General features: G+C 47.8%; 1 protein-coding gene across 1 annotated transcript in view; it reads left to right on the forward strand.

The window, feature by feature from the left end:
* The first annotated feature begins 304 nt into the window (after positions 1–304).
* EGFL6 (EGF like domain multiple 6) overlaps positions 305–23522 on the forward strand; it is a 56235-nt gene continuing 33017 nt past the window's right edge. Inside the window, exons 1-2 of the mRNA XM_042975220.1 lie at positions 305–621; positions 22801–22913. Coding sequence (XP_042831154.1) covers positions 305–621; positions 22801–22913 — 430 coding nt within the window. The remainder of the gene's footprint in view (positions 622–22800; positions 22914–23522) is intronic.

Genomic DNA, 23522 nt, shown 5'->3' on the forward strand with positions numbered 1-23522 from the left:
ACTTGGTGACCTTCCAGCTCTAGCCGGCCATGATTTACAGTGCGTGGAAGAAAACCTAGCGGAGTATGAAGACCTAAACAAAAGTGGTACAGAAGTGCTCTGAACCAGCATCCTGGGCTCCTGCTTCGACTTCACCGAATTCTGAAACCCGAGCGCAGGTATCCCCGGAATCGGCCCCAAACAGATGGCGCCACGCGGTGACTCTGCCTGGAGACAAGCGCCCTGAGCCCCGGGGGGGAAGGTTCTCGGGTGAGCAGAGAGCGCGGAGGATGCGCGGGTCGTGCAGGAGGCGGGTCCCGGCCAGATGTGCACGGCCCGCCCCGCCCTCCCTGGCGCGCCCGGCCCCGCTGCACGGGGACAGGAGCCGCGCGCGCCTCGCCGGGGCGCCTCCACCGCCCGCTGCGACCGCGCCGGGGAGCGGCGGAGGCCCCGAGCGGCGGCCGAGGAGAGCGGAGGCGGCCGGCCCGCAGCGCCCCGGGGCCCGCGCCCTCCCGAGGGGGCGCAGCAGGAGCGGCGGGAGGCGGCGGAGGGAGGCCCCGGCGCCACGATGCCGCGGCCCTGGGCCCTGGCGCTCCCGCTGCTGCTCCCCTGGGTGGCAGGTGGATCGGGGGACGCGGCCAGGTGAGTGGTTATCGCCCGGCCTGAGCTCCCCCGCGCGGCGGCTTCTCTCTCTCTCCTCGGTCCCTCCAGGCACCCCTGCAGCGTAGGGGAGGGGGGCGCCAGTGTGCGCGCGCGCTGAGACGGGGTTCCAAAAGGTGCGGGGCCCGGGGCGCCCACGGGCTCTCCAACCCGCGCCCCTTTGGCGAGGCTTGCTCCCCGGCACCCCGCACCGCCTGCGCCCCACCTGGCGGCGTCGGGCGGGTTTCGGGGGGGAGAGAGGCTCTGTGCCCAGCCCGGCGGGTGCGCGTTCTGGTTGGTGGTCTGCACACATCTGTGCGGGTGCGAGCGGCGGTGGGTGGGTGGGTTCTGTGCCCGTGGACTTCTGTATCTTCCGTTCTGTCTGTAGGGCGCCCACTGATTGTCCGTCGCTAGTTTTGCTGGAGAAGGAGGGGGAGAAACTGAGGCCGAGGGAGTAAGTGTTTGCCGTGCTTGGGCTGAGCCCCGGGGGGGGGGGGCCGCGCCCCCCCCCCCCGCCCCTCCTCGCCCCTCCTCGCCCCTCCTCGGTCTAGGTGCCTTTCAGATTAAGGTTGACGAACCGGAAAGAAAGGGTGTGGGTGTCGGATGAAATTGACTCGTTTTTTCTTGCTGTGGCAATTGAGACTCTGAAGCCGTTCTCTCTACTGTTGATAAACTTCTGGAAGCCCTTGAAAAACTTCCTTCTCCAGAGATCAGCAAAGCCACTTGGTAAAGACGAACGTAGTTAGGGCTTACTGTCGGCCTGGCCCCGTTCTAAACACTTGAGGACTATTAACTCCATTGAAAGCCCGTAAGTGTTGTGGTAATAAGCACTATGATTATAATCCCCATATGGCAGGGAAGAGAAATGAGGCACAGAGCAGTTGAATAACTTGCGCAAAGAGGCACAGCCAGTAAGTGATGGAGCCCGCGTTCAAACCCAGGCAGTCTGGCTCAGATTCCTGCGCTCCTCTCCCGCACTAGGGCAGCCTTTTAGGAATCACTCCCTGAACATGCTTTCCCGGTTCTCTGGTTGTGATACCTTGCTTTCTGAGGTGCCCACTAGAGCTGGGTTCCTTTGTTGTAGCGCTGTTGACCTTTGGGGCTGGGCTGGACAATTCTTGGTTGGGGGTGGGTGGAAAGCTGTCCTGTGCGTTACAGACTTTTGAGCAGTATCTGTGGCCTCTGCCCACTAGATGCCAGTAGCAGCCTCTCCAGCTAGAATGTCCCCAGACACGCACCAAGGTGGGGGTGGCGGCGGTGGCTTCCAGAATCCCTGCCCTGTGGAGATTTTTTTGTGTGTCACTAATTCCCAGGGAGAGCAGGCTGAGAGCCTTGGTGTGGAACAGGCTTCTTAAAGGTGAGCCTATCTTTGTTTGACTTACAGGGGAAAAAAAAAAATCTTTCATCAGTCAGCCACCGTATTAAGGGATTTTGAAGTTCAAACAGAACAAACCTCAAACCAGGTTCTTAGAACATATGATCGTAAGTTTCAATTTCCTTTCCACAATAAAAATGTAAGCAGATGCAATTTTGCTCATAATCACGTTTTCCTGGAACGTTGGGGGGTTCTTGTATGGCTAGAAAGCCTACTTAAGAAAGACCAAATGCTCTTTGGAGATGAGATTAACGGTTCCTCAGCAGCCAGCAAACCGACCTCCAAGAGCTCCACTCGCAAAGAGCCACCAAATTAAAATAAAAGCCGAAAAGCCCTCAAATAAACCAAGGAATAGTAAAACGAAGAATCCACGTCAGGATTCTGCAATTCCTTGGTTTTCGAGATGTGAAATGTGCTTCCTTTACACGGTATCAGGTTCACAAGCTGGTGTGTTTATTACCTGCTCAGCGAGCTTGGGAATGTCAGGCGGTCAGCCCTCCAGGAGCTGCCCAGAAACCACGTTTAATCAACTCCAGCCCCCACGTTACAGACGATATGTTCACCAAAAAGGCAAGGCACTTGCTTGGAGAAGAGTGTGTCTTCCAGTTGTTTCCTGAGGCTTCACAGCCTACAGTAAAATCTGTGACTGCTGTGTAGAGCTTTCTAATAGAAGCACTGTTTTCTTTTGTTTTTAATTAAGATACTGCACCATGATTTTCGTGATCTAGGAAATGGCATGCCTCCTAAATGGTGCTTAGTGCATAGTACACACTTATCAGTCATCAACTGAATAAATCATTAGCAGCATGCATTTTCCTGATCTTAAGCATCAGTATTTGGCTTGAATCCTATGTATTTTTTTAAAAAAATCTTTCTAACGTTTTATTTATGTTCGAGAGAGAGACAGAGACAGAGCGTGAGCAGGGGAGGGGCAGAGAGAGAGGGAGACACAGAATCCGAAGCAGGCTCCAGGCTCTGAGCCATCAGCACAGAGCCCGACGCAGGGCTCGAACTCATGAACCGCGAGATCATGACCTGAGCCGAAGGCGGACATTTAACTGTCTCAGCCACCCAGGCGCCCCTGAATCTTATATTTTTTAAATGGTCTCTGGGCATTGGGACTTTTTGCCGGTCTAGGACATTTATTGATCTGAATTCCACCTCCACAGTGTTCTAGGACCTAACACCGGTGTCTTTTGGCCTTGAGCACATGAGATAAATGTTACTGTTGTTAATCTTTTCAAGTTTGGAGCAATTCCCTGTTATAACATATATCTGGTAAACGTTTTTTTCTCTGTTGAAGTCAAGTGAAAATGTGAGAGGAAGGAATGAGTGGGTTCATGCTGAGGTTCTGTGCTCAGGGAGAGAGATGCCTGCTTTCTGTAAATCACGCCTATGTTGAGAACTGATTCTTCTCCGAGCCCTGCTAAGAAAGTGCCCTTGTACGAATTTTCCACACGTTTTGTGGCTTAAAAAATACACAGATTTATTCTCTTAGAGTTCTGGAGATCCACAATCCAAAATGAGTCATAAGGGGCTAAGACAAAGGGGTTCGGAGGGCTGGTTCCTTCTGGAGGCTCCAGGGGAGAATCTGTCCTTGTCTCTTACAGCTTCTGGAGGCTTCCAACAATCCTAGGCTTGCATCCACATCACTTCAGTCCCTTCCTCATCACCTTGCCTTTTTTCTCTTAGTCATCTTCCTCCCTCGAAGAAGCAGCCTGTGATTATATCAGCCCCACCCAGATATTCCAGGATGGTCTCTCTCTCATAAGATCCTTAATTTGATCACATCTGCAAAGTCCTTTTGCCATAAGGTAACACGTACAGGGTCCAAGCCTTAGGACGTGAGTATCTTTGGGGAGACCATTTTTCAGCCTTCCACAGGAAGCATGAACTGTGAATCCGTTGTTCTTGGTTTTATGGGCTGGATCTTTTTTTTTTTAATTTTTTTAATGTTTTATTTATTTTTGAAAGATTGAGCCTGAGCATGAGAGGGGCAGAGAGAGAGACAGACAGACAGACACGGAATCCAAAGCAGGCTCCAGGCTCCAAGCTCCAAGCTGTCAGCACAGAGCCCTACACGGGGCTCGAACTCATGAACCGTGAGATCACGACCTGAGCCGGAGTCAGACGTTTCACCGACTGAGCCACCCAGCGGCCCCCCTGGATCTTGTTTTTAAACACGATTTTAATGATTTGTCAGTGGCTGAGGTATCATGCATCTTTTACATTTCATGGTCACTATTTCCTAGAAGAACTCCGCTCATTGGTTTAGGAGGTTATTAAAATCCTATTTATATGTAATTGATGCGTATAAGCCAAGGTTGCACGAACATTAAAATGAAAATAAGTATCTTACCCAGTCTTCATAAATCAGATCAGCATTTAACAAATACTGTTGACACTCTACTGCGTGTCAGCGCTTTTCAGTGTGATTTCGATCACTTCTCTCCTCAACCCTAAGAAAGAGATATTGTACCTATTTGACAGACATTGGGATGGACAAGCTTGAAGAGATTTGATGAATTTCCAAGAACCTTATTTGATTGGCTCTTCTGCCTTTAGAGCAGTGACATTCCAATATTCCAAATTTATTCCCCCACCCCCCAAATTGGATACATCGATGCTGACATAATCTCAGAAGCAATTCTGAGACCAGGATTCGAGTGTATGTGGTTTATTTGTAAGGTGACCCCAGAAAGTTCTAGTAGGGAACGAAATGTTTTCAAAGTAAGTTACCACTGTGATTTCATCCCGCTGGGGAATTCTGGAAGACCGTAGGACACACGGCTCAGAGTTACCCCCCTGAAGGCAAGGGAGCTGGGGTATTTATACTCCCATCAGTCATTGGTTGAGGGCTTCTGAGGGGGGCAGTCTACACTTTCAGCTTACCGTGGGCACAGGCAGAGCTGGCTGCCGCCGACAGAGAAGACCCTTGAACATCACGAAACAAGGCTGGCCACCAGCCACAAGGCACCATTTGTCACTAACCTGATGACACAGGGAAATGCCGCAGGCATTTGTGCTTCTGGTGACAAGTTCCAGGACACAGAGTCCTCTGGGGAGACTGGGGGCAGGACATACGGGTGTCCTAAGGTTTTGTGGGCTGAGTTGTGTCCTCCCCTCCCAAATTCACATGTTGAGAATGTGACTCTTGGGGGACATAGTGTCTTTAAAGTGGTAACTAGTTAAAAATGAGGTCATTAGGGTGGCCCTAATCCAGTATGACTGGTGTCTTCCTAAGAAGACATTAGGACACAAGGCTCACCCACGCGCGCGCACACACACGTACAACCACAGGAAAAAGACTGGAAAGACCATGTGAAGGTACAGGGAGAAGATGGCCATCTGTAAGCCAAGGAGTGAGGCCTCAGAAGAAACCATCTGTGGCTTGATCTCAGACTTCCAGCCTCCAGAATTGTGAAAAAATGAATTTTGGTCCTGAAGCCACCCAGTTTGGGGTACATTGTCACGAAAGCCCTAGCAAACGAACACGCAAGTTAAGCGCACAAAAGGTAGAGACCCTATGGGACGTGATCTTGATTTCCGGTTGAATGCACACTGAAAACTGGGCCTCCCAAGACATGTGACGTTGGGGATTTTAGGTAGGAGATGTCAGAATAGGGTAACTGGCCAGTGAGTAGAGCAACATTGCCTTTTGACCCTTTAATATTGGCCACAAGTGAGAGAAAACCCACATAACCTTGGCTTAAACAAATAGAACTGTGTTTCTCACATAGGAGGGGGTAGTTGGGTCAGTCAGGCGCCCAGGCTGCACCATCTAACATCTTTACCAGAAGGTTCCCCCTTCGTAGCCAAAGATGGCTTCTAGAGCTCTGGCGAATCTATCCACATTCCAGCCATAAGAAGAACAGATATTGAGGTCCCTCTTGCGATGTCAGCCATGTGTAAATTACAGATCATGTCTCCAATTTACAGATGAATAAACTGAGTTTCAAAAGACTGAGTGATTAAGTGATTTGCTTAAAATATCATAGCAGAGAGGTAGCAGATTTAAAAGCTGTGGTTGGGGCGCCTGGGTGGCTTGGTCGGTTAAGCGTCCGACTTCAGCTCAGGTCATGATCTCACGGTCCGTGAGTTCGAGCCCCGCGTCGGGCTCTGTGCTGACAGCTCGGAGCCTGGAGCCTGCTTCGGATTCTGTGTCTCCCTCTCTCTCTTCCCCTCCCCCACTCATGCTCTGTCTCTCTCTGTCTCAAAAATAAATAAACATAAAAAAAAAAAATTTAAAAGCTGTGGTTGTCTCCCAAGGATAGTTAGATCACTTTCCATGAGGTGTTCTAACCAGAGTAATCAGTGTACTGGTTTAAATACTAACCTGTTTTAAATCTGAAGGTCTCGGGGCGCCTGGGTGGCTCAGTCGGTTAAGCGGCCGACTTCGGCTCAGGTCATGATCTCGCGGTCCGTGAGTTCGAGCCCCGCGTCGGGCTCTGTGCTGACAGCTCAGAGCCTGGAGCCTGTTTCAGATTCTGTGTCTCCCTCTTTCTGACCCTCCCCCGTTCATGCTCTGTCTCTCTCTGTCTCAAAAATAAGTAAACGTTAAAAAAAAAAAAAAAGAATTAAAAAAAAATCTGAAGGTCTCATTTTTTGTGGGTTTTTTTTAAAGTTTATTTATTTGTTTTGAGAGAGAGAGAGCATGAGCTGGGGAGGGGCAGGTGGAGAGGGGGACAGAGGATCTGAAGCAGGCTCTGTGCTGTCAGCAGTGAGCCCAATGCGGGGCTCGAACCCACAAACGGTGAGATCATGACCTGAGCCAAAGTCGGACACTTAGGCGACTGAGCCACCCAGGCGCCCCTGAAGGTCTTGTTTATGAAAACAAATGAACAAAACCCCCCAAAACCCAATGTTCTAAAAGTAGTTAAAACTAATTCACTTCAACTCAACATTAATTGAACAAACGACATGCCCAAACATTCTCCTGGATGCCAGAGATACATATCTCTCTGCCGCCCCCACTGAACAACTTTGTAGGACAGGCAACATCTCTGTCTGTTTTGGTGAATGGGGTGCAGGGTGAGGGTCGTAACTCTAGCTCCCAGCCCCGTGCCCGGCACATAGTAGGTGTTGCATTCCAAAGAATGAATACGTATATATTATATTTTTACGTATTACAGTTGACCCTTAACACGCGTTTGAACTACTTGGATTTTTTATGGTACAGTACTGTGGATGCATTCTCTCTTAATAACATTTCATTTTCTCTAGTTTACTTTACTGTAAGAACACCATATTAATACGTATACAGAATACGTGTTAATCAACCTTTGTATGTTATCGGTAAGGCTTCCAGTCAACGGGTAGGCTATTAGTTCAATTTGGGGGGAGTCAAAAGTTATACAAGGATTTTTGACTGTGCCGGCGGCCAGCGCCCCTAACTCCCACGTTGTGCACAGATGAACTGCGTCTGTTTATGTATATATAGACACGTATAAAACTATATACACATTTGTGTGTGTGTGTGTGTGTGTGTGTGTGTGTGTGTGTGTGTGTGTGTGTGTATGGTGGTGGGGAGAGAGCATAGAGAACATAGGAAACATTCCACGGAAACCAGATAGGAGAAATTTAGTCTGCGTGAGTCAGGGAAAGTGGAGGACAGGGGCTGACATTTAAACTGTCCTTGCGGAATGAATATGAGCCCACGTGATAGAAAACAGAGGGCAGAAAGCCAGGATTCCACTGCTTAATTCCCAGTAGATGTTTCATAGGAATAAACGAATGGCTGGCTGGATTGATACATACCTGCAAGAGGAATGTGAAAGGAAGGCATCGGGCCCAGATAGGAAGTGGACTGGCCAGCATCTGGGGTCACGAGCCCAGGGACAGCCAAGAAGGCAAGCTGGAACCAGGCTGCAGGGAGCCTGTGGGTTGGGCCACGGGACGTGGGCTCGGTTGTGAGAGCAGAGAGCAAGGGGGGGGCCTTGCAGGCCGCGTTCTGTAAAGCTAACCCCATCATGACCAATTCAAGCTCAGAATGATCACACAATACACAATTGCACTGAATTATCTTTAAGGCAGCGGACCGTAGTTCAGTTGGACTGGCAGTATTTTTCCTTTCCGGATGTACATATTAGCGCGCTTATGATCCGTGGCGCCTCAGACTTGATGAAAACAAATGCAACATTAAAAATCGTACCAAAGCACCAAATATCTTTACAAAGACCATCACCTCTGCTCTTCGGGTAGTCCCTTTGCTTGGTTTCTGGGCACCACATGCATTAATTTTCTACTGCCGTTCTACAGAATACTCCAAAGCTCAGAGGTTTCAAACGACATTTCTTATCCCTCACGGTTTCTGTGAGCTGGGAGTTCGGGAGCACGTCAGCTGCACAGGGCTTGGGGCTTTGCACAGGGTTGCAGCCAAGTTGTCGGCCAATGCCGTGGTCCTCAGAAGGCTGGACTCCGGCTGGAGGGTCTGCTTCCAAGATGGCGCACTCACCCGACCACAGCAGGAGACTTTGGCTCCTCAGTGGCTGGTGGCAGGAGGTCTCAGCCCCTGGCCTTGTGGACCTCTCCATAGAACTGCTCGAGGGTCCTCATGGCATGTCAGCAGACTTCCACATCGCAAGAAATCCGAGAGAGAGAGAAGGCGAAGGTTGCTACGCTTTCTGTGTCCTGATCTCGGAAGTGAGCCTCTGTCACGCCCACCATGATCTCTTCGTCTGAAGCCAGGCACGAAGTCCAGTCCCACATAAGGGGTGGGGACGTGGGCTTCACTTTTTGAAAGGAGGACTGGCAAAAAAAATTTGTGGGTATGTTTTAAAACCACCACATCACACTTTCTGGTTTTCCTTCTCCCACGCTGGTTACTCCTTCTCAGCCTCTTTCATCAGCCTCCATTTGCACAGAGTTCCATCTCTGACCCGAGTTTATTCCTTGTCTATACTCCATCCAGGCGATCTTTCCAGTTCTAGCTGTTTCAATGCCACCTATGTGTAGACGGCTTCAAAATGTCAGCATCGAGCCCCAGGTGCTCTCTGCTGTACTCTTGACCTGTCCATTGGGATGTCCCGTTGAGCTTAGGACATCCCAAACTGAGCTCTAGATCAGCTCTCCAGAACTCACTGCCCCCCATCTCACCCAGTCTCTCTCTTCCAGAACAAACAGTATCCCCACTGGTTCAAGCCCAAAACCTGGGCATCATTCCTGACAACTCACTCTTCTCCCCTCTTCTCTTCAGTCTGGCGCTAAATCCCATTGCAGACCGCGTCCCAAGCCCATCTCCTGGCCTCCCTCTCGCCTGCCACCACCCGGCCACATCACCGTCATCTGTCACCCGAACCCCTACAGTAGCATCCCTTTCCCGCTTCTTGTGTCCCCTCTAGTTCAGTCCCAAAGTGTTCCTCTTAAGATTTAAATCAGATGGTGTTAGCCCTCTCCCTAAGGCCTTTCGGTGGCTTTCCATTGATTAAGAATAAAATCTGTTCCATCTAAGATGATGTAGAAGGCCCTGTTTGATCTAGCGTTGCCTAGTTCTCAGACTCCATTTTCTGCCCTTGGCCCCCATGCCTTTCCCTCCTCGACTAACCACTTGTATTCAGACCCTTGTTTCGATCGGCCTCTGGAAGAGCCCAAACTAGGACCACCCCCGTGCCCAGTTTCCACGGGCTCCTGAGCTTGGAAGGCAAGCGAGAGAAATGGAGGAAGCCATGGGAGGCACCACGTGTTGCACTACCATTCATGACCCGGGAGAATGGAAGGTAAGGGACACATCCCGGGGGCACACCTGATAGTCCGGGCATTTTTTGATGAGGCTTTTCAGTGCCTACGCATCTGGGAAGGTGAGACGCTTTGGGGCATCCCTGGGCCTGTTGGACTTGGGCTCTGTATATCGAAGATGTGTCGGAAATCAGAATTAATCCTAACCGGTTAGGTACAACGGACCGGCCGTCCTGGGAATTCTGATAAACACAAAAGGAAACAAAGCAAAGAGACCTCATGGCCGGACCTGACGGCCCCTCTCTAGAAACCATTTCGTTCCATTTGTTTGGCCATATATAAACGTGAGCGAAAGAAGTTTTAACTCCTCAATTTGTCTTGTAGAAGGAATAGCCTAAAGTTTCCTGGAACCTGACCATCAGCAAGCAAAGTAAGAGCTCTGGCACAGTATGTTTTTGCGGAAAATAAGGAATCCCATGAAGACATACTACACTACTTACACAATCCCTGGAATGTTTTTAAATTAACTTCAGCTGTGGAGATGGCGATTCGTGATTAATTCGATCAGTGTAGACAGCAAGCTGCATAATGCGTTAAAGGAACTGGGGACAGTTTGGCATTTAGCTCAGACTCCCACAGCTCAGAGCCTCCTCTCCACAGACGTTTGCTCATCTACACTGACACGTCCCTGCCTCGGGAACAGGTTCCCCGGGCCTCCGATATGCCAAACGTTGTTCAGCAAGAGAGATCTGAGAGAGACCGCCGCTAGCCGACCGGGCCAGACCTCCCGAGATGGCCGAGGATGTTGCTGGGGTCAGTTCAGCCCACGATCAGGAATCCTCTTTCTAGGTTCGTAAATCCCTTTGGATTGATGACCCCGCGTTTATCGGGTCCCAGCAGGTTAGGTAATCCAGCCAAATGCATACAAGCACATTATAGTCCGGCATGCATTAAATTCCAGTGGTTCGTACTGTGCCGGAAGCATGCCTCCTTCGTATCTTGGAATGCACTGCTCCAGTTTTGTACATTTAAAAAAATTTTTTTTTTACATTTATTTATTTTTGAGAGACAGAGAGAGACAGAGCACAAGTTGGGGAGGGGCAGAGAGAGAGGGAGACACAGAATCCGGCTCAGAATCTGAGCCATCGGCACAGAACCCGACGTGGGGCTCGAACTCACGAACCGCGAGATCACGACCTGAGCCGAAGTTGGACGCTTCACCGACTGAGCCACTCAGGCGCCCCGCCAGTTTTGTACATTTTAAGAAATACATGCTGGGGTGCCTGGGTGGCTCAGTCGGTGAAGCGTCCGACTGCAGCTCAAGTCGTGATCTCGCGGTTCGTGAGTTCAAGCCCCACGTTGGGCTCTGTGCTGACAGTTCAGAGCCTGGAGTCTGCTTGGATTCTCTGTCTCCCTCTCTCTGCTGCTCCCTGCTCGTCTCTGTCTCTCTCTCAAAAATAAACATTAAGAAAATAAATAAAAAATACACGGTTCACTAAACAGGGAACTGAATGCAATTCATGTTGATAGTTTCGTAAGATTTTATTTGTGCAAACAGATGCACGTATGAGAAATAAAAAAATAAAAAACAGATGCGCGTATGAGGAAAACATGTGCGCTAGACTTTAGGAAAGGAAATCGCTCTTGAGATACTACTCTGTTGATCAGGGTAGGCTAATTTCTGTATCAAACCATCTCAAGTTTGCAGTGGCTCAACACGGTTAAGTTTATTTCTTCACCTGCCTTGAAGTCCAAGGCATGTTTGAGAGACTTCTGCTACATGTTTTCACACGGGTCCAGGCTCCAGGTCCACAGAATCCTTTTTGTTCAATGGGCTGTTAGAAATGGAGCGTGTCCGGGATCCCACGGGAGGCTTTGTGAACAGACCTGGGGGTGATCTGCCCGCTTTTGATTGGCCCAAACCGGTCATGGTGACCCCACCTAACTGGCAGGCTGGCGGGCAAGCATAGTGTAGCCCAGGAGACACAGAAGCCGATTTGCCGAGTACCTATAACGTTCTCATCCACGATCGTTAAATCGTAACGCGCAAGTTCAGAAACATGGCCATTTTGGGGGGCCAGTTTCATCTTGTAAAAATTTCATGTAGCTTAACCTAACAGTGTATGTCCCTCATCCAGAATACAACCAGATATTAAAGTAAAAACGATAATTGAATTAATGGTGGGAAAGTTAGTGATTGGACAGGAATTGGAGCAAAAGACAGGTGGAAGGAGGATGCTAGGGAAGTAATCTGAATAATTCGCTAACATTAACTTGCAATGCCGTGCAAGAACTCTAGATTAAAGAACTATAGATTAAACCTTTTTTTTTTTTTTTAGCGCTTTTTAAAGGACTTTATAAGCCCATGTGCCCTGCTAGTATTGTCGAGATGCTTGCCTGCGCTGCGTTCCTTTCTTCCCCTCAATCGTATTGTTTCAACTTAAACAGAAATATTTTAATACTTACTTTTTTATCCATCATTTTAAATAACTGCATATGTGCATTTCAGAAAATAAAAAAAGAAAAAAGAAAAACCCGGCAAACATAGAATGTAGAGCCGGATTCTTGGGATAATAAATCAATTTCCTCTGGCATCTACAAACCAACAAGTAATTATTAGCCATTTTATCCGCCAGAGAGTACCCCCCCCCCCCGCCGCCTTTAAACTAGTTTTCCATTTTCCTGACCAGATGTAGAATCGGATGATTAAACCACTAAAATCCCATTTGTGGCTGTCCCTTTGAATTAAAAGGCATGTTGCTCGTTTGTGGACTTGCGTGGTTCTCTGATGGTTTTTCCTATGCTGTTGTTTCAAGCTGCTCGGTCTTCTTTAGGAAATATGCACAGAACATGTCGCTGCAGCTACAGAGAAGCTGTCGGCTGAACTGGTATTTTCTGATTTCTGTAGTTGCCCAGACATCAGAATCCATTGTATGGTTCTCAATCATAAGTTCATTCTTAACTATTGTTTCCTTTTTTTTTTTTTTTTTTTTTTTTTTTTTTTACCAAATGGGAATAAAGCTAGATTTAATAACAAATCTCCCTTATCTTCTAACAAAGCTGTAATGCTAAGATGCATTTGTGGGGAAGGAACTCTTTACAGCGGATAAGAAATCTTACTTGATTAACAAGTCTTTGGTGGCCCAAGAGTGGGTCGTTAACATTTTGGAGAGCTTTTCAAGTGATGCTTTGTACCCAACGTCAAAAATGATGATTTGGGAGAAATCGATACACCTCAGATTTCCCAGCTTCACCTTTTCACCTAAAGACACGCATGGGAAAGCAAGAAAACTCGAGAAGAAGGATTTCTCTGGAGAGTTGCGGTAATGTGCGAGCACTGTTCAGACAGAGGACCCTGGACTCTTTCCCCAAAGTTTTTAAATTAGGCTTTTAAAAAAATATCGTGTTTCAACCAATTTCAATTTTTTTGTTGTGATTTTACATCCCAACAGCTTTGGCAATCTTTTTTTTTTTTTTTTTTTGAGGTGAAATTGACAGATAATATTAATTACAGGTGTACAACATAATGACTTAATATTTGTATCTATTGCAAAATGATCACCATTAGGTCAGGTTACTGTCTGTCACCATGCATAGCTGCAATTTTTTTTCTTGTAACAACTTTTAAGACTTTTTCTCTTAGCAACTTTCAAATATGCAAAATAGTATTATTAACCATCTGTATATTACATCCCTATGACTTACGTATTTTATAACTAGAAGTTTATACCTTTTGACCCCCTTTACCCATTTCACGTTTACCCCCACCTCCCTGCCTTTGGCAACCACCCATCTCTTCTCTGTATTTATGAGCTTGTGTTTTTTTTGTTGTTTGTTATTTATATTCCACATAGAGGTGAGCTCATATGCTTTTGTCTTTTTCTGTCTGACTTATTTCACTTAGCATAACGTCCTCACGGTTCATCCATGTTTTCGCATATGGCAAAATTTCACACTTTTTTTTTAATGACTGAATAATACTCCATTGTGTATATATACCACATTTCTTTCTTAACTTCTTTCTTCTTTCTTTTTCTTTCTTTCTTTCTTTCTTTCTTTCTTTCTTTCTTTCTTTCTTTCTTTCTTTCTTTCTTTCTTTCTTTCTTTCTTTCTTTCTTTTTTAAGATTTATTTTTGAGAGAGAAAGCACAAGTAGGGAAGGGGCAGAGAGAAAGGGGGACAGAGAATCCGAAGCGGGCTCTGCACTGACAGTAGTGAGCGTGATGCGGGGCTTGAACCCACGAACCGTGGGATCATGACCTAAACTCAAGTCAGACGCTCAACCGATGGAGCCACCCAGGTGCCCCATATACCACATTTTCTTTATCCATTCATCCGTCAGTGGACACTTAGGTTGTTTCCAGATCTTGGCTATTGTAAATAATGCTGCAGTGAACATGGGGCATGTGTGTATCTTTTCAAGCTGGTGGTTTCATTTTCTTTGGATAAATATTCAGAAGTGGAACTGCTAGGTCATATGGTAGTTTTCTTTTTAATTTTTTGAGGAACTTCCATACTGTTTTCCAATTCACATTCCCATCAGCGGTGCACAGGGGCTCCCTTTTCTCCCCATCCTCGCCAACACTTATTTCTTGCCTTTTCGATAACAGCCATTCTAACTGGTATGAGGTGATCTGTCCTTGTGGTTTCGATTTGCGTTTCCTTGATGACGAGTGACGTTGAGCATCTTTTCATATACCTGTTGGCCATCTGGCTGTCTTTGCAAAAATGTTTATTCAGATCTGCCCTTTTTTTTTTTTAATCAGGTTGGTCTTGTTGTTATTGAGTTGTATGGACTCTTTATATATTTCGGGTATTAACCCCTTACCGGATATATGATTTGCAAATATTTTCTCCCATTCAGTAGGTTGCCTTTTCATTTTGTTGACGGTTTCCTTTGCTGTGCAGAAGCTTTTTAGTTTGAAGTCACCCCACGGAGGCTGCTCTGTCTTGCAAAATCCTGGATATTTCCAAACCGCTTGAAATCCTTCTGTAACTCTCCAGAGCCTTCAGGATGGACAAAATGTTTTGCACGGTCACGGGCCTTTTCTTTCTGGCCCCTGCTTATCTCTCTGCTTCCTTCTGCTCCCCATACCCTCCCCACTTCCCTTCCCACTCCCCTGCTCTGAACACACACCCCTGTCTGAGCTCTAGTTGATAGGCCACCAATCCTCGTGTTCTTAGTGGCTCCCTCCTTGGCACAGGCTATTTTCTTTGCCTGGAACATCTTCCCCACCAAACAGCCTCCTTTCGTGTTACCCGGGTAGGTCCCGTCAGTCACCAGAATTCGCATCAGGCCCCCATTTCATCCAGAAAACCCCTCCCCTGCCCACCTGAACCTAACGATTCTTGTATCTTCTCTGAGCTCCTGAGAACTTACTCCTTGGATAAGATTTGTCATGTTGGAGTGTAATTATCTGTTCACTTGCCTCTCTTCATGCCTAGATTATAAGTTCTTTGTGGGCAGGAGCTGTTCCTTATATATGTCTAGAGTCTCAGCGCCCACTACAGTGCCTAACATGTGTAGTTACTGAATAAATTTGGGGTGAACAAATGGAAAGATGGATGAATGAATAGCGCGGGAGGGTGGAATTATTTTCCCTCTACCATTCGAGGTTCTTGACTGAGTTCTCCCTGTAATAAAAGATTAATAGAAAACCAAGCAGAAGTGCAATAACGTATCTACCTGCTGCGCACATGGGGGAGACCCAGGAAAACCAAATAACTCCCCCAAATGGAGTTATTTAAGGAACATCTCCAGCTAAAGACCAAAGATGATGTTGGGGGGGGGGGGAGCAGGTTATGAGAGGTTACAGGCAAAGCACTGTAAACAAGGGTAAGGCTGTTACACAGATTTAAGTCCTGGCCTTCTCCATTGATAACAGTTTCTTGAGATTTAAAGTCATCATTGGGGTACCTGGGTGGCTCAGTCAGTTAAGCGTCCGACTTCCACTCAGGTCATGATCTTGTGGTCCGTGGGTTCGAGCGAGCCCCACATCGGGCTCTGCACTGTCAGTGCGGAGCCTGTCTGGGATTCTCTCTCCCTTTCTCTCTGCCCTTCCCCTGTTTGTGTGTGCGCTCTCACGCTCTCTCTCTCTCTCTCTCTCTCTCTCTCTCTCTCTCTCTCAAAATAAATAACTTAAAAAAAATAATAAAGCCATTATCCCCTTCCTGGTACAGAGAGGGGGACACCCTTACAGATGGAGATTTCTCTTCTTCTCAGGTTTTCAGAGCTTCTCCTATGTCTGCTGTTTCTTAAAAATAATCAGCCCCAAATAGCCCTTATGCCAAAGAAGCATATTTTGAGGTGAAAACTCTGTTCCCCTTCCATACTTTGGTGAAGTGTGTTCCCCTCTGACTTTTGATACAATGTAAAGTCCCCCGGTCTTTTTCTTGGCCCTGGTTTCTTCAGGTGTAAAATGATAGGGTAGAACGGGGCTGATGCCTAAGGTTACTTTCTTTAAGGTAAAATTCTATAATAACCTCCCCTTACGGTGAAAACTGATTCGTAGGTACGTTAACAAGTCAATTCGCGTGGAAACTGTGGCAACCACAAGAATGTGCCTTGCAGACTTCCAACTGCCGGGGGTGTAATTGACCCAGGGCCCCGACTACTCTGCTCTTAGAAATCCATCACCACATTTGGGGCGCCTGTGTGGCTCAGTGGGTTATGTGTCCGCCTTTGGCTCGGGTCATGAATCTCGCAGACCGTGAGTTCAGGCCCCACGTCGGGCTCTGTGCTGACAGCTCAGGGCCTGGAGCCTGCTTCCGATTCTGTGTCTCTGTCTCTCTCTGCCCCTCCCCTGCTCGTGCGTGCTCTCTCTCTCTCTCTCAAAAATAATAAACATTTAAAGAAAAAAGAAAAATCCATCACCACATTTGAGCAAGGCCACGCCTCCCATGGGCTGCTCCCTCCAGGCTGCCTTCCAGGCTGAGCATGGCAGGGATACTAAGGCAGGACCTTTTGTGGGAAATACCACTCTCCTCTGAAGGTCAGCTTGGGCTCCAGGAGTCCCCTCGGTTTTGCCAAACCTTCCTTAGACCACGCGGCAGCCTCGGATGCTTCCGCTCAACTTTTTTCCCCGTTCCCTCCGCTCAGAGTCAGACGTCCATGGGGCTCCAATAGATGTCCCAGCCTTCCCCGGCTCCCGTCCATTTTCTCTCACAGGTGTTTCCTGTAATAACATCCTTGCACGTTTAGTCCCCTTATGGGTTCTGCTTCTCAGGGGACTCGGACTGAAGCAGAAACCTAGTTCAAACTGAGATTCTTTTCGTTGATTATGAGTCAGTGGCAGTTTTAAACCTTATACCCTCTTCAACACATCTAATAATAATCCTACGCTACTGAGAGCGATCAGGTAGAGGGCATTTACCGTGTTAGTCACTGTTCTAAGCCCTTTACGTATATGTATTCAATCATCTCGTTGTCACGAAAACCCTTAAAGTAAATACCCTTTTTATCCTCATTTTACAAATGAGATCAGTTGAGACATAGAGAGGTGAAGTAACGTGCTGAAAGTCACAGGTATATAGTAGAGCCAAGATTCCAACTCAGGAAGGAGACCATAGTCCTAACCATCATATTTTATAACCACTCAGCATCAGCTGATCCTGCTTTTTCTAGAAACACTCTCTGCATTTGGCTTTCCTGACACTGTACTAACCTGGTGTTCCTTTTACCTTTCTGAGCATTGTTTGGGTCTCTTTCTGGACCTTTCCCCTCCCTCCTTGGCCCACCTTCACGTGCTAGTTTCCCTGGGGCTGTGCCCCGAGCCTTCTTTTCTTCTTACACTACATGCATTCCCGTGGACTCAGTAATCAAGTACCTCCAGAAGACTCCGGAATGCAGTCCTGCTTCCTGGACTTCTGGCCTCAATCTCCAGCTTCCTACTCAACATCCTGTCTAATGAGCCCTTATAATTATCATGTCCCAAAGACAGCTCCTCATTTACCCTGCTCCTGGATGTGGTCCTCCATCCATGCTCCCCATTCCAGAAACAACACCCTGCCATCTTCCCAATTTGGCATCCCTCTCACGCTCCACGTCTGATTGACCAGAATACGACCTCCGTGAGGCTGAGAGCTGACGTTCCTCATGATCGCTGCTGAGCTTCTGGAGACTAACCCAATGCCTGGTACATGGTAGGTTCTCAGTAAATACTGAATGTTTCAATGAATGAATGAATGAATGAATGAAGATTCATCCATTGCCAAGTCTTTTGGTGCCACCTTGAACCATTCACTTTTCCCCACTGCCCCTGCTACTGCTCCAGTCCAAAAGACCAGCATCTTCCAAGCCAACTGGCATCCCTATTTCCATGTTGCCTCCATCTTGTCCACTTTCCAGACCGCTGCCACGATAATAGTTTTCTAAAGGAAAATGTTATCAAATAACCTCCCTACTTCAAACCCTTCCGTGCTGCCCTATGACCATTCAGTTATGAGGCCCCATAGCCCTAGCTTGGCTAACATGGCACTCTGCGTTGTAACCCACTCTCCTCCGTTCCCTCCGATCCTCTCATCTTCTTTTGGTTCCTCGAGCACCAACACGGTGTCTCTTAGCTCTTACCCTGCACTCGTGCTGTGACTTCTGCCCGTAATATTCTTTCCCTCACTCCATGCGGTTGACTTCTGTTCACCTTCCATTTCACTGAAAGGTTGCGCCCTCAGAGGGAGCATCTTGGAACTCTTCAACCAGAGTGTGTCTCTTTGCTTGAAGCTTCTAGAGCTGATGGAGTATGTTTAGCGCCTCCGTTACCCTCACCCTCTTGTCTGAAAGCTCATAGTCAGGGACCATGTTCATCTCTGTATCCCCAGTCCCCAGCTCAGCGCTCAATACGTATTCACGTCCTATTGAATAAGCTGAGCTTGGGGCGTCAGGAAATAGGTAAGGCCCTCCCTTGCAAACCTATAGGCAAGAAGTTGGCCACGGTCATCGCCAAGGTTTTAGTTGATAGATTGAAATCTAATTAAATGCATCCCTGTCTTCCTGTTTGTCATGTTTTCTCTTTGATTTTTATTATTTTTTAAATGTTTGTGTTTTTTGGAGCGAGCATGAGCTGGGAAGGGGCAGAGAGAGAGAGAGAGAGGGAGGGAGGGAGAGAGAATCCCAAGCAGGCTCCGCACTGTCAGCACAGAGCCTGACACGGGGCTTGGGCTCGCGAACCGTGAGATCATGACCTGAGCCAAAATCAAGAATCAGACACCTAACCAGCCGAGCCACCCAGGCACCTCTGTCATGTTTTCTTTTCAAATCCAACCCCAGTGTCAACATCCCCTGTGACACCTTCCTCTTCTTTCCCAGGCAGAGTTACTTCCTCTGTCTGCTCTGCTCCCCAAACATCAGCTCCAGGTTGTTAAAGGAGAAGGCAGATGTGCGTGCTTTGTCAATGTTTATGAGAGGCATGTGTAGTGAAGAAACTGACTCTTGAGGGGGCGCCTGTGTGGCTTCGACCTAGATCATGACCTCGCCACCCCTGAGTTCGAGCCCCAAGTCACTCTCTGTGCTGACAGTTCAGAGCCTGGGGCCTGTTTCGGATTCTGTGTCTCCCTCTCTCTCTCTCTCTGTCCCTCCCCTGCTCATGCGTGCACTCGCTCGCTCTCTCTCAAAAATAAACTTGAAAAATAAGAAAAAGAGACTAACTAACTCTGAAGTTCTAGGGGGAAGAGTTTTCTGCAGGGTGAGACAAAGTTACATTACCTTATTCACCAAGGTTTGGGGATAGCTGTTTTTACCGACTAGTTTCAATCTTTGTGTTCACATCTTAAGGACATCGAGACAAATAATCCAATTTAAAAATGGGCAAAGGACCCGAATAGATCTTTCTCCAAGGAAGGTACACAAATAGCCAATAAACACATGAAAGATGCCCAACACCATTAGCCAGCAGGGAGATGCAAACCAAAACTACAGTAAGATACCACTTCTCACCCACTAGAATGGCTGTAATGAAAAAAAAAAATGGACAATAACAAGTTCTGGTGAGAATGGAGAAATCAGGGGGGCGCCTGGGTGGCTCAGTCGGTTCAGCGTCCGACTTCAGCTCAGGTCACGATCTCACACTTCATGGGTTCGACCCCCGCGTCGGGCTCGGTGCTGACGGCTCGGAGCCTGGAGCCTGCTTCGGATTCTGCGTCTCCCTCTCTCTCTGCCCCTCCCCGGCTCACAGTCTGTCTCTCTCTGTCTCTCAAAGATGAATAAACGTTAAAAGAAAAATTAAAAAAAAAAAAAAAAGAATGGAGAAATCAGCAGGCTTGTCCGTGGCTGGAAGGAATGTAAAATGATGCGGCCATCTTGGAAAACATTCTGGCAGTTCCTCAGAAAGTTCAACATGGTTACCATGTGACCTAGCAGTTCCACTCCTAGAAGTGAAAACATGTCCATGCAAAAAGTCGTGCGTCAATGTTCACAGCAGCATTATTCGTGATAGCCCAAATGTAGTAACAACCCAAATGTCCATCAGCTGCTGAATGGATGAACATATGTGGTGTATCCATACAATGGAAGATTAGTCAGCCATAGAAAGGAATGAGGTCCTGTTACGTGCCACAGCACAGATGAGCCTTTTGCATATTAAGTGGAAGAAGCCAAACTCAAAAGATCACATAGCACATCATTACATTTATGTGAAACGTCCGAACTAGGCAAATCCCGAAGCAAGGAGTAGATTTGTGGTTGTCAGAGGATAGAAGGGGGGCGATTGGAACTACTAATGGGTGTGGCTTTGGGGTTTTTTCGTTGTTGTTTTTTTTTTTTTTTTGAGGGATGAAACTGTTCTGGAATTCAGTAATGGTGATGGTTTCCCAACAGCGAATACGAAAACGTACTGTGTTTTATTATGTCAACTTTAACAATTTTTAAAATACTAAACCAAGATTCTGAAGCGCATCATGATGTTTGGACTGACACACATAACACTTTATGTTCCGTGGTCTGCTTTCTTGTTTGGGAATTGTTAGTAACGTGCAGACTGGGTCGAGATTATTTTGGGCAACTGGATACTTCAGCCGTTAAGCGTCCGACTCTTGATTTCGGCACAGGTCATGATCTCATGGTTTGTGAGATCGAGCCCCACGTCGGGCTCTGCGCCTGACAGCGTGGAGCCTGCTTGGGATTCTCTCTCTCTCTCTCTCTCTCTCTCTCTCTCTCTGTCCCTCCCCCTCCCCCAAAATAAGTAAGTGAACTTTAAAAGTTTTTTCTTTCATTAAAAAAAAAAGTTTGTGGGATCCCTTGAAGAATTGTTAGTAATATCCATATCAGATTATGACAGGTGACTGTGTCATTTCTCGGTCAGAGCTCTGAAAGCATCGCAAAGGACACTTACCATGCTGTCCTCGACTGCAATATATCTGTTTACAATAGATTGGGAATTTAAGAGAGAAAATAGTGGGTCTATTTTCATCACTCTACGTGTCTAAGACAGTGCTTGCAATATCGCAAGTTCTGAGTAAAGGTTTCACTTGCAGGGGGACAGTCTTGTCCCCAGGGGACGTGTGGCAATGTGTGGAGACACTTTCGCCTGCCACACCTGGAGAGGTGGGATGTTGCACAGGACAGCCTCCAGCGGCAAAGATGTATCTGGCCCAAAGCGTCCGCCACGTGGAGGTTGAAAAACCCAGTTCTAAATGGTCGAGCGAATGACTTATAAATCCCGCAAACTAACTTCGGCAGAAGATGAAAGAAAGTCCCCTTGAAGAAAAATTAAACACTGAAAGCATCCTGGCGTTCGGTGTTCTCGGTTAACGAAATGTCCCAGACCGTATCTTTGTGGCTCTTGACGGAAGAACCAGGCTGGTGGGAGAGGCAGACCGCAAGGGAAAACCGCAAGGCTGTGCAACTTCCCGACCTTGAGTAAGGTGTTATTGCATAGAATTCAGTCGTGCAGCAGAAAGCAGGTGGTAACGCGTGCGTTCCTTGTCTGTTAAAGAGCCCGGGAAACGTTTTACGTTGTATTTGACACGCGGGAGGAAACCATCCCAGCCCTCCACAGAATACACAGCTCCGGTCTTTTCTTCCAGAAGCTGGTAGCAACCCTGTCCGACACTAGGTCAGCAGGCAAGTAAATGTGGGCGAGCTTCACTCGTGGCCCAGAATGCTGAGGGGCGCTTGATGGCCGGGCTCGCTCTTTCCGGTCTCCGGATCAGGGGTCGGCAAGTTCCAGCCCGCGGGCCAGCAGTGGTTTGCATCTTTTTAAGTGGTTAAAGCTAAACCAAAGGAAGAGTACCGTTCCATGGCGCGCAAAAAGTGTATTGAATTCAAGTTTGGGTGTCCATAAAGAAAGTTTCTTGAACCCAGTTATGCGCACCTGTGTGCTATTGCCTACTGTTGTCCGTCTGGCTGCTTTTGTGCCTGTTCAGAGACCGTGTGACCGTATTTATGACAAAGCCTAGGATATTTACCATCTGACCCTTTATGAGAAACATTTGCCACTCCCTGCTCCACAGTTAAGGAGTGTAGCGAATGGTGTTTCTGGGAGGCGGTCTGGACCGAGAACCCGCTCCGGGCTGGATTCCCCGACACCCGGCTCTGCTGGGCACATGACTGTCCCCCCCCCCCCCCCCCCCCCGCCGGGCTGGAGTGTCCTCATCTGTGACATGAGAGGGCTTTGCCAAAGGGTCTCTGGAGCCCTTCCAGTTCTTAACTGCCTGTGGCGTGTGGAGATTCCAGTTTGTCTAGTGGTTCCCAGGTGGCCAGTGGGGTGAATGCAGCACTCTTGTCTGGGACAAAGCGGCGGGGCCGGGGAGTCACATTACCGCCCTCGGCAGCGAAACAGACACAGACCTGGATCGCCACCGTGTCTATGCGGAATTGGAGCGGAAAATTGGCACCGCGGAGTGTCCAGAGACCGACTTTGGGCCCCTCTCACGTGCCCTCGTTTTATAGATTATGTCACTCACTCCTTTTAACCCTGGAGAAGAAAGAAATGGCGCTTATGATCGGGGAAGGCTGGTAAGGGATGGTGGCAGAGGCTGGCAACCGGAAATTGACGTTTTCAGAATCTAATTTAGCCCTTAGGGCGGGTTTATTGAAACTCACCAGGTGCTTGTCATCTCTCCTGCTCATTGACTAGCAGGAAAGGGTCTCTGTTGCCCTTTCTGTTTTCTCAGTACTAACGGGTGGCTCTTGACCCACAGTGCAAAGGATCGTGGGCTGTCGACGTCCACACCGCAGCCCGGGCTCTGTCGCTACGGAACTAAGCTGGCCTGCTGCTATGGCTGGAGAAGGAACAGCAGGGGAGGCTGTGAAGGTAATTTATAAAAACTCAGACCACCCTGTGCTCGAGTATGAGGCCACTGTCCTTAGGTTTTTACCTGTGACACCGTAAATTGTCGCCAACTTGTCAGTGGGTTCCCCAGCAGAGGGACGAAAATATCTATACCCAAGGTCCGGGTTCCTGTGAGATGTTTTCCCGTTCAAAATGTGGCTGCTACCTTCATTCTAGACAGGATTTGCTTTAGGAGAGGGGTCTTGTGAGTTACTTCTGTCAGTCTCAGGCCGGTATACTTCCTTCTGGTTATAATTGTTCCAATTGATTGCTAATGAAATCGACTTGTTAATTATGAATCATCCAACCGGTAGGCTCCAATTACACACCAGAAAGTAAGCCATTTACTTCATGGTTTGGTTACTCACATTTTTAAAGTCCATTATGCCTGTTTCTAGATATTTCAAGAGATGGGTGCATATAGGTAAACACTTTAAGTACTTTTCTGATTCTTTTGTCTGGATTTCAATCTAAGGAACCGTAATTTGCTTTGGATACGGTTTCTCAGACCATGTGTGAGGAACTCCCAAGAGAGGCCTCTGATCATTTTCAGGAGGGCTAGGGAGGACGAGGATTTGCATACTTTTATGT

This window comes from Panthera tigris, chromosome X (assembly GCF_018350195.1).
Source record: "Panthera tigris isolate Pti1 chromosome X, P.tigris_Pti1_mat1.1, whole genome shotgun sequence".
Taxonomy (NCBI): Eukaryota; Metazoa; Chordata; class Mammalia; order Carnivora; family Felidae; genus Panthera; species Panthera tigris.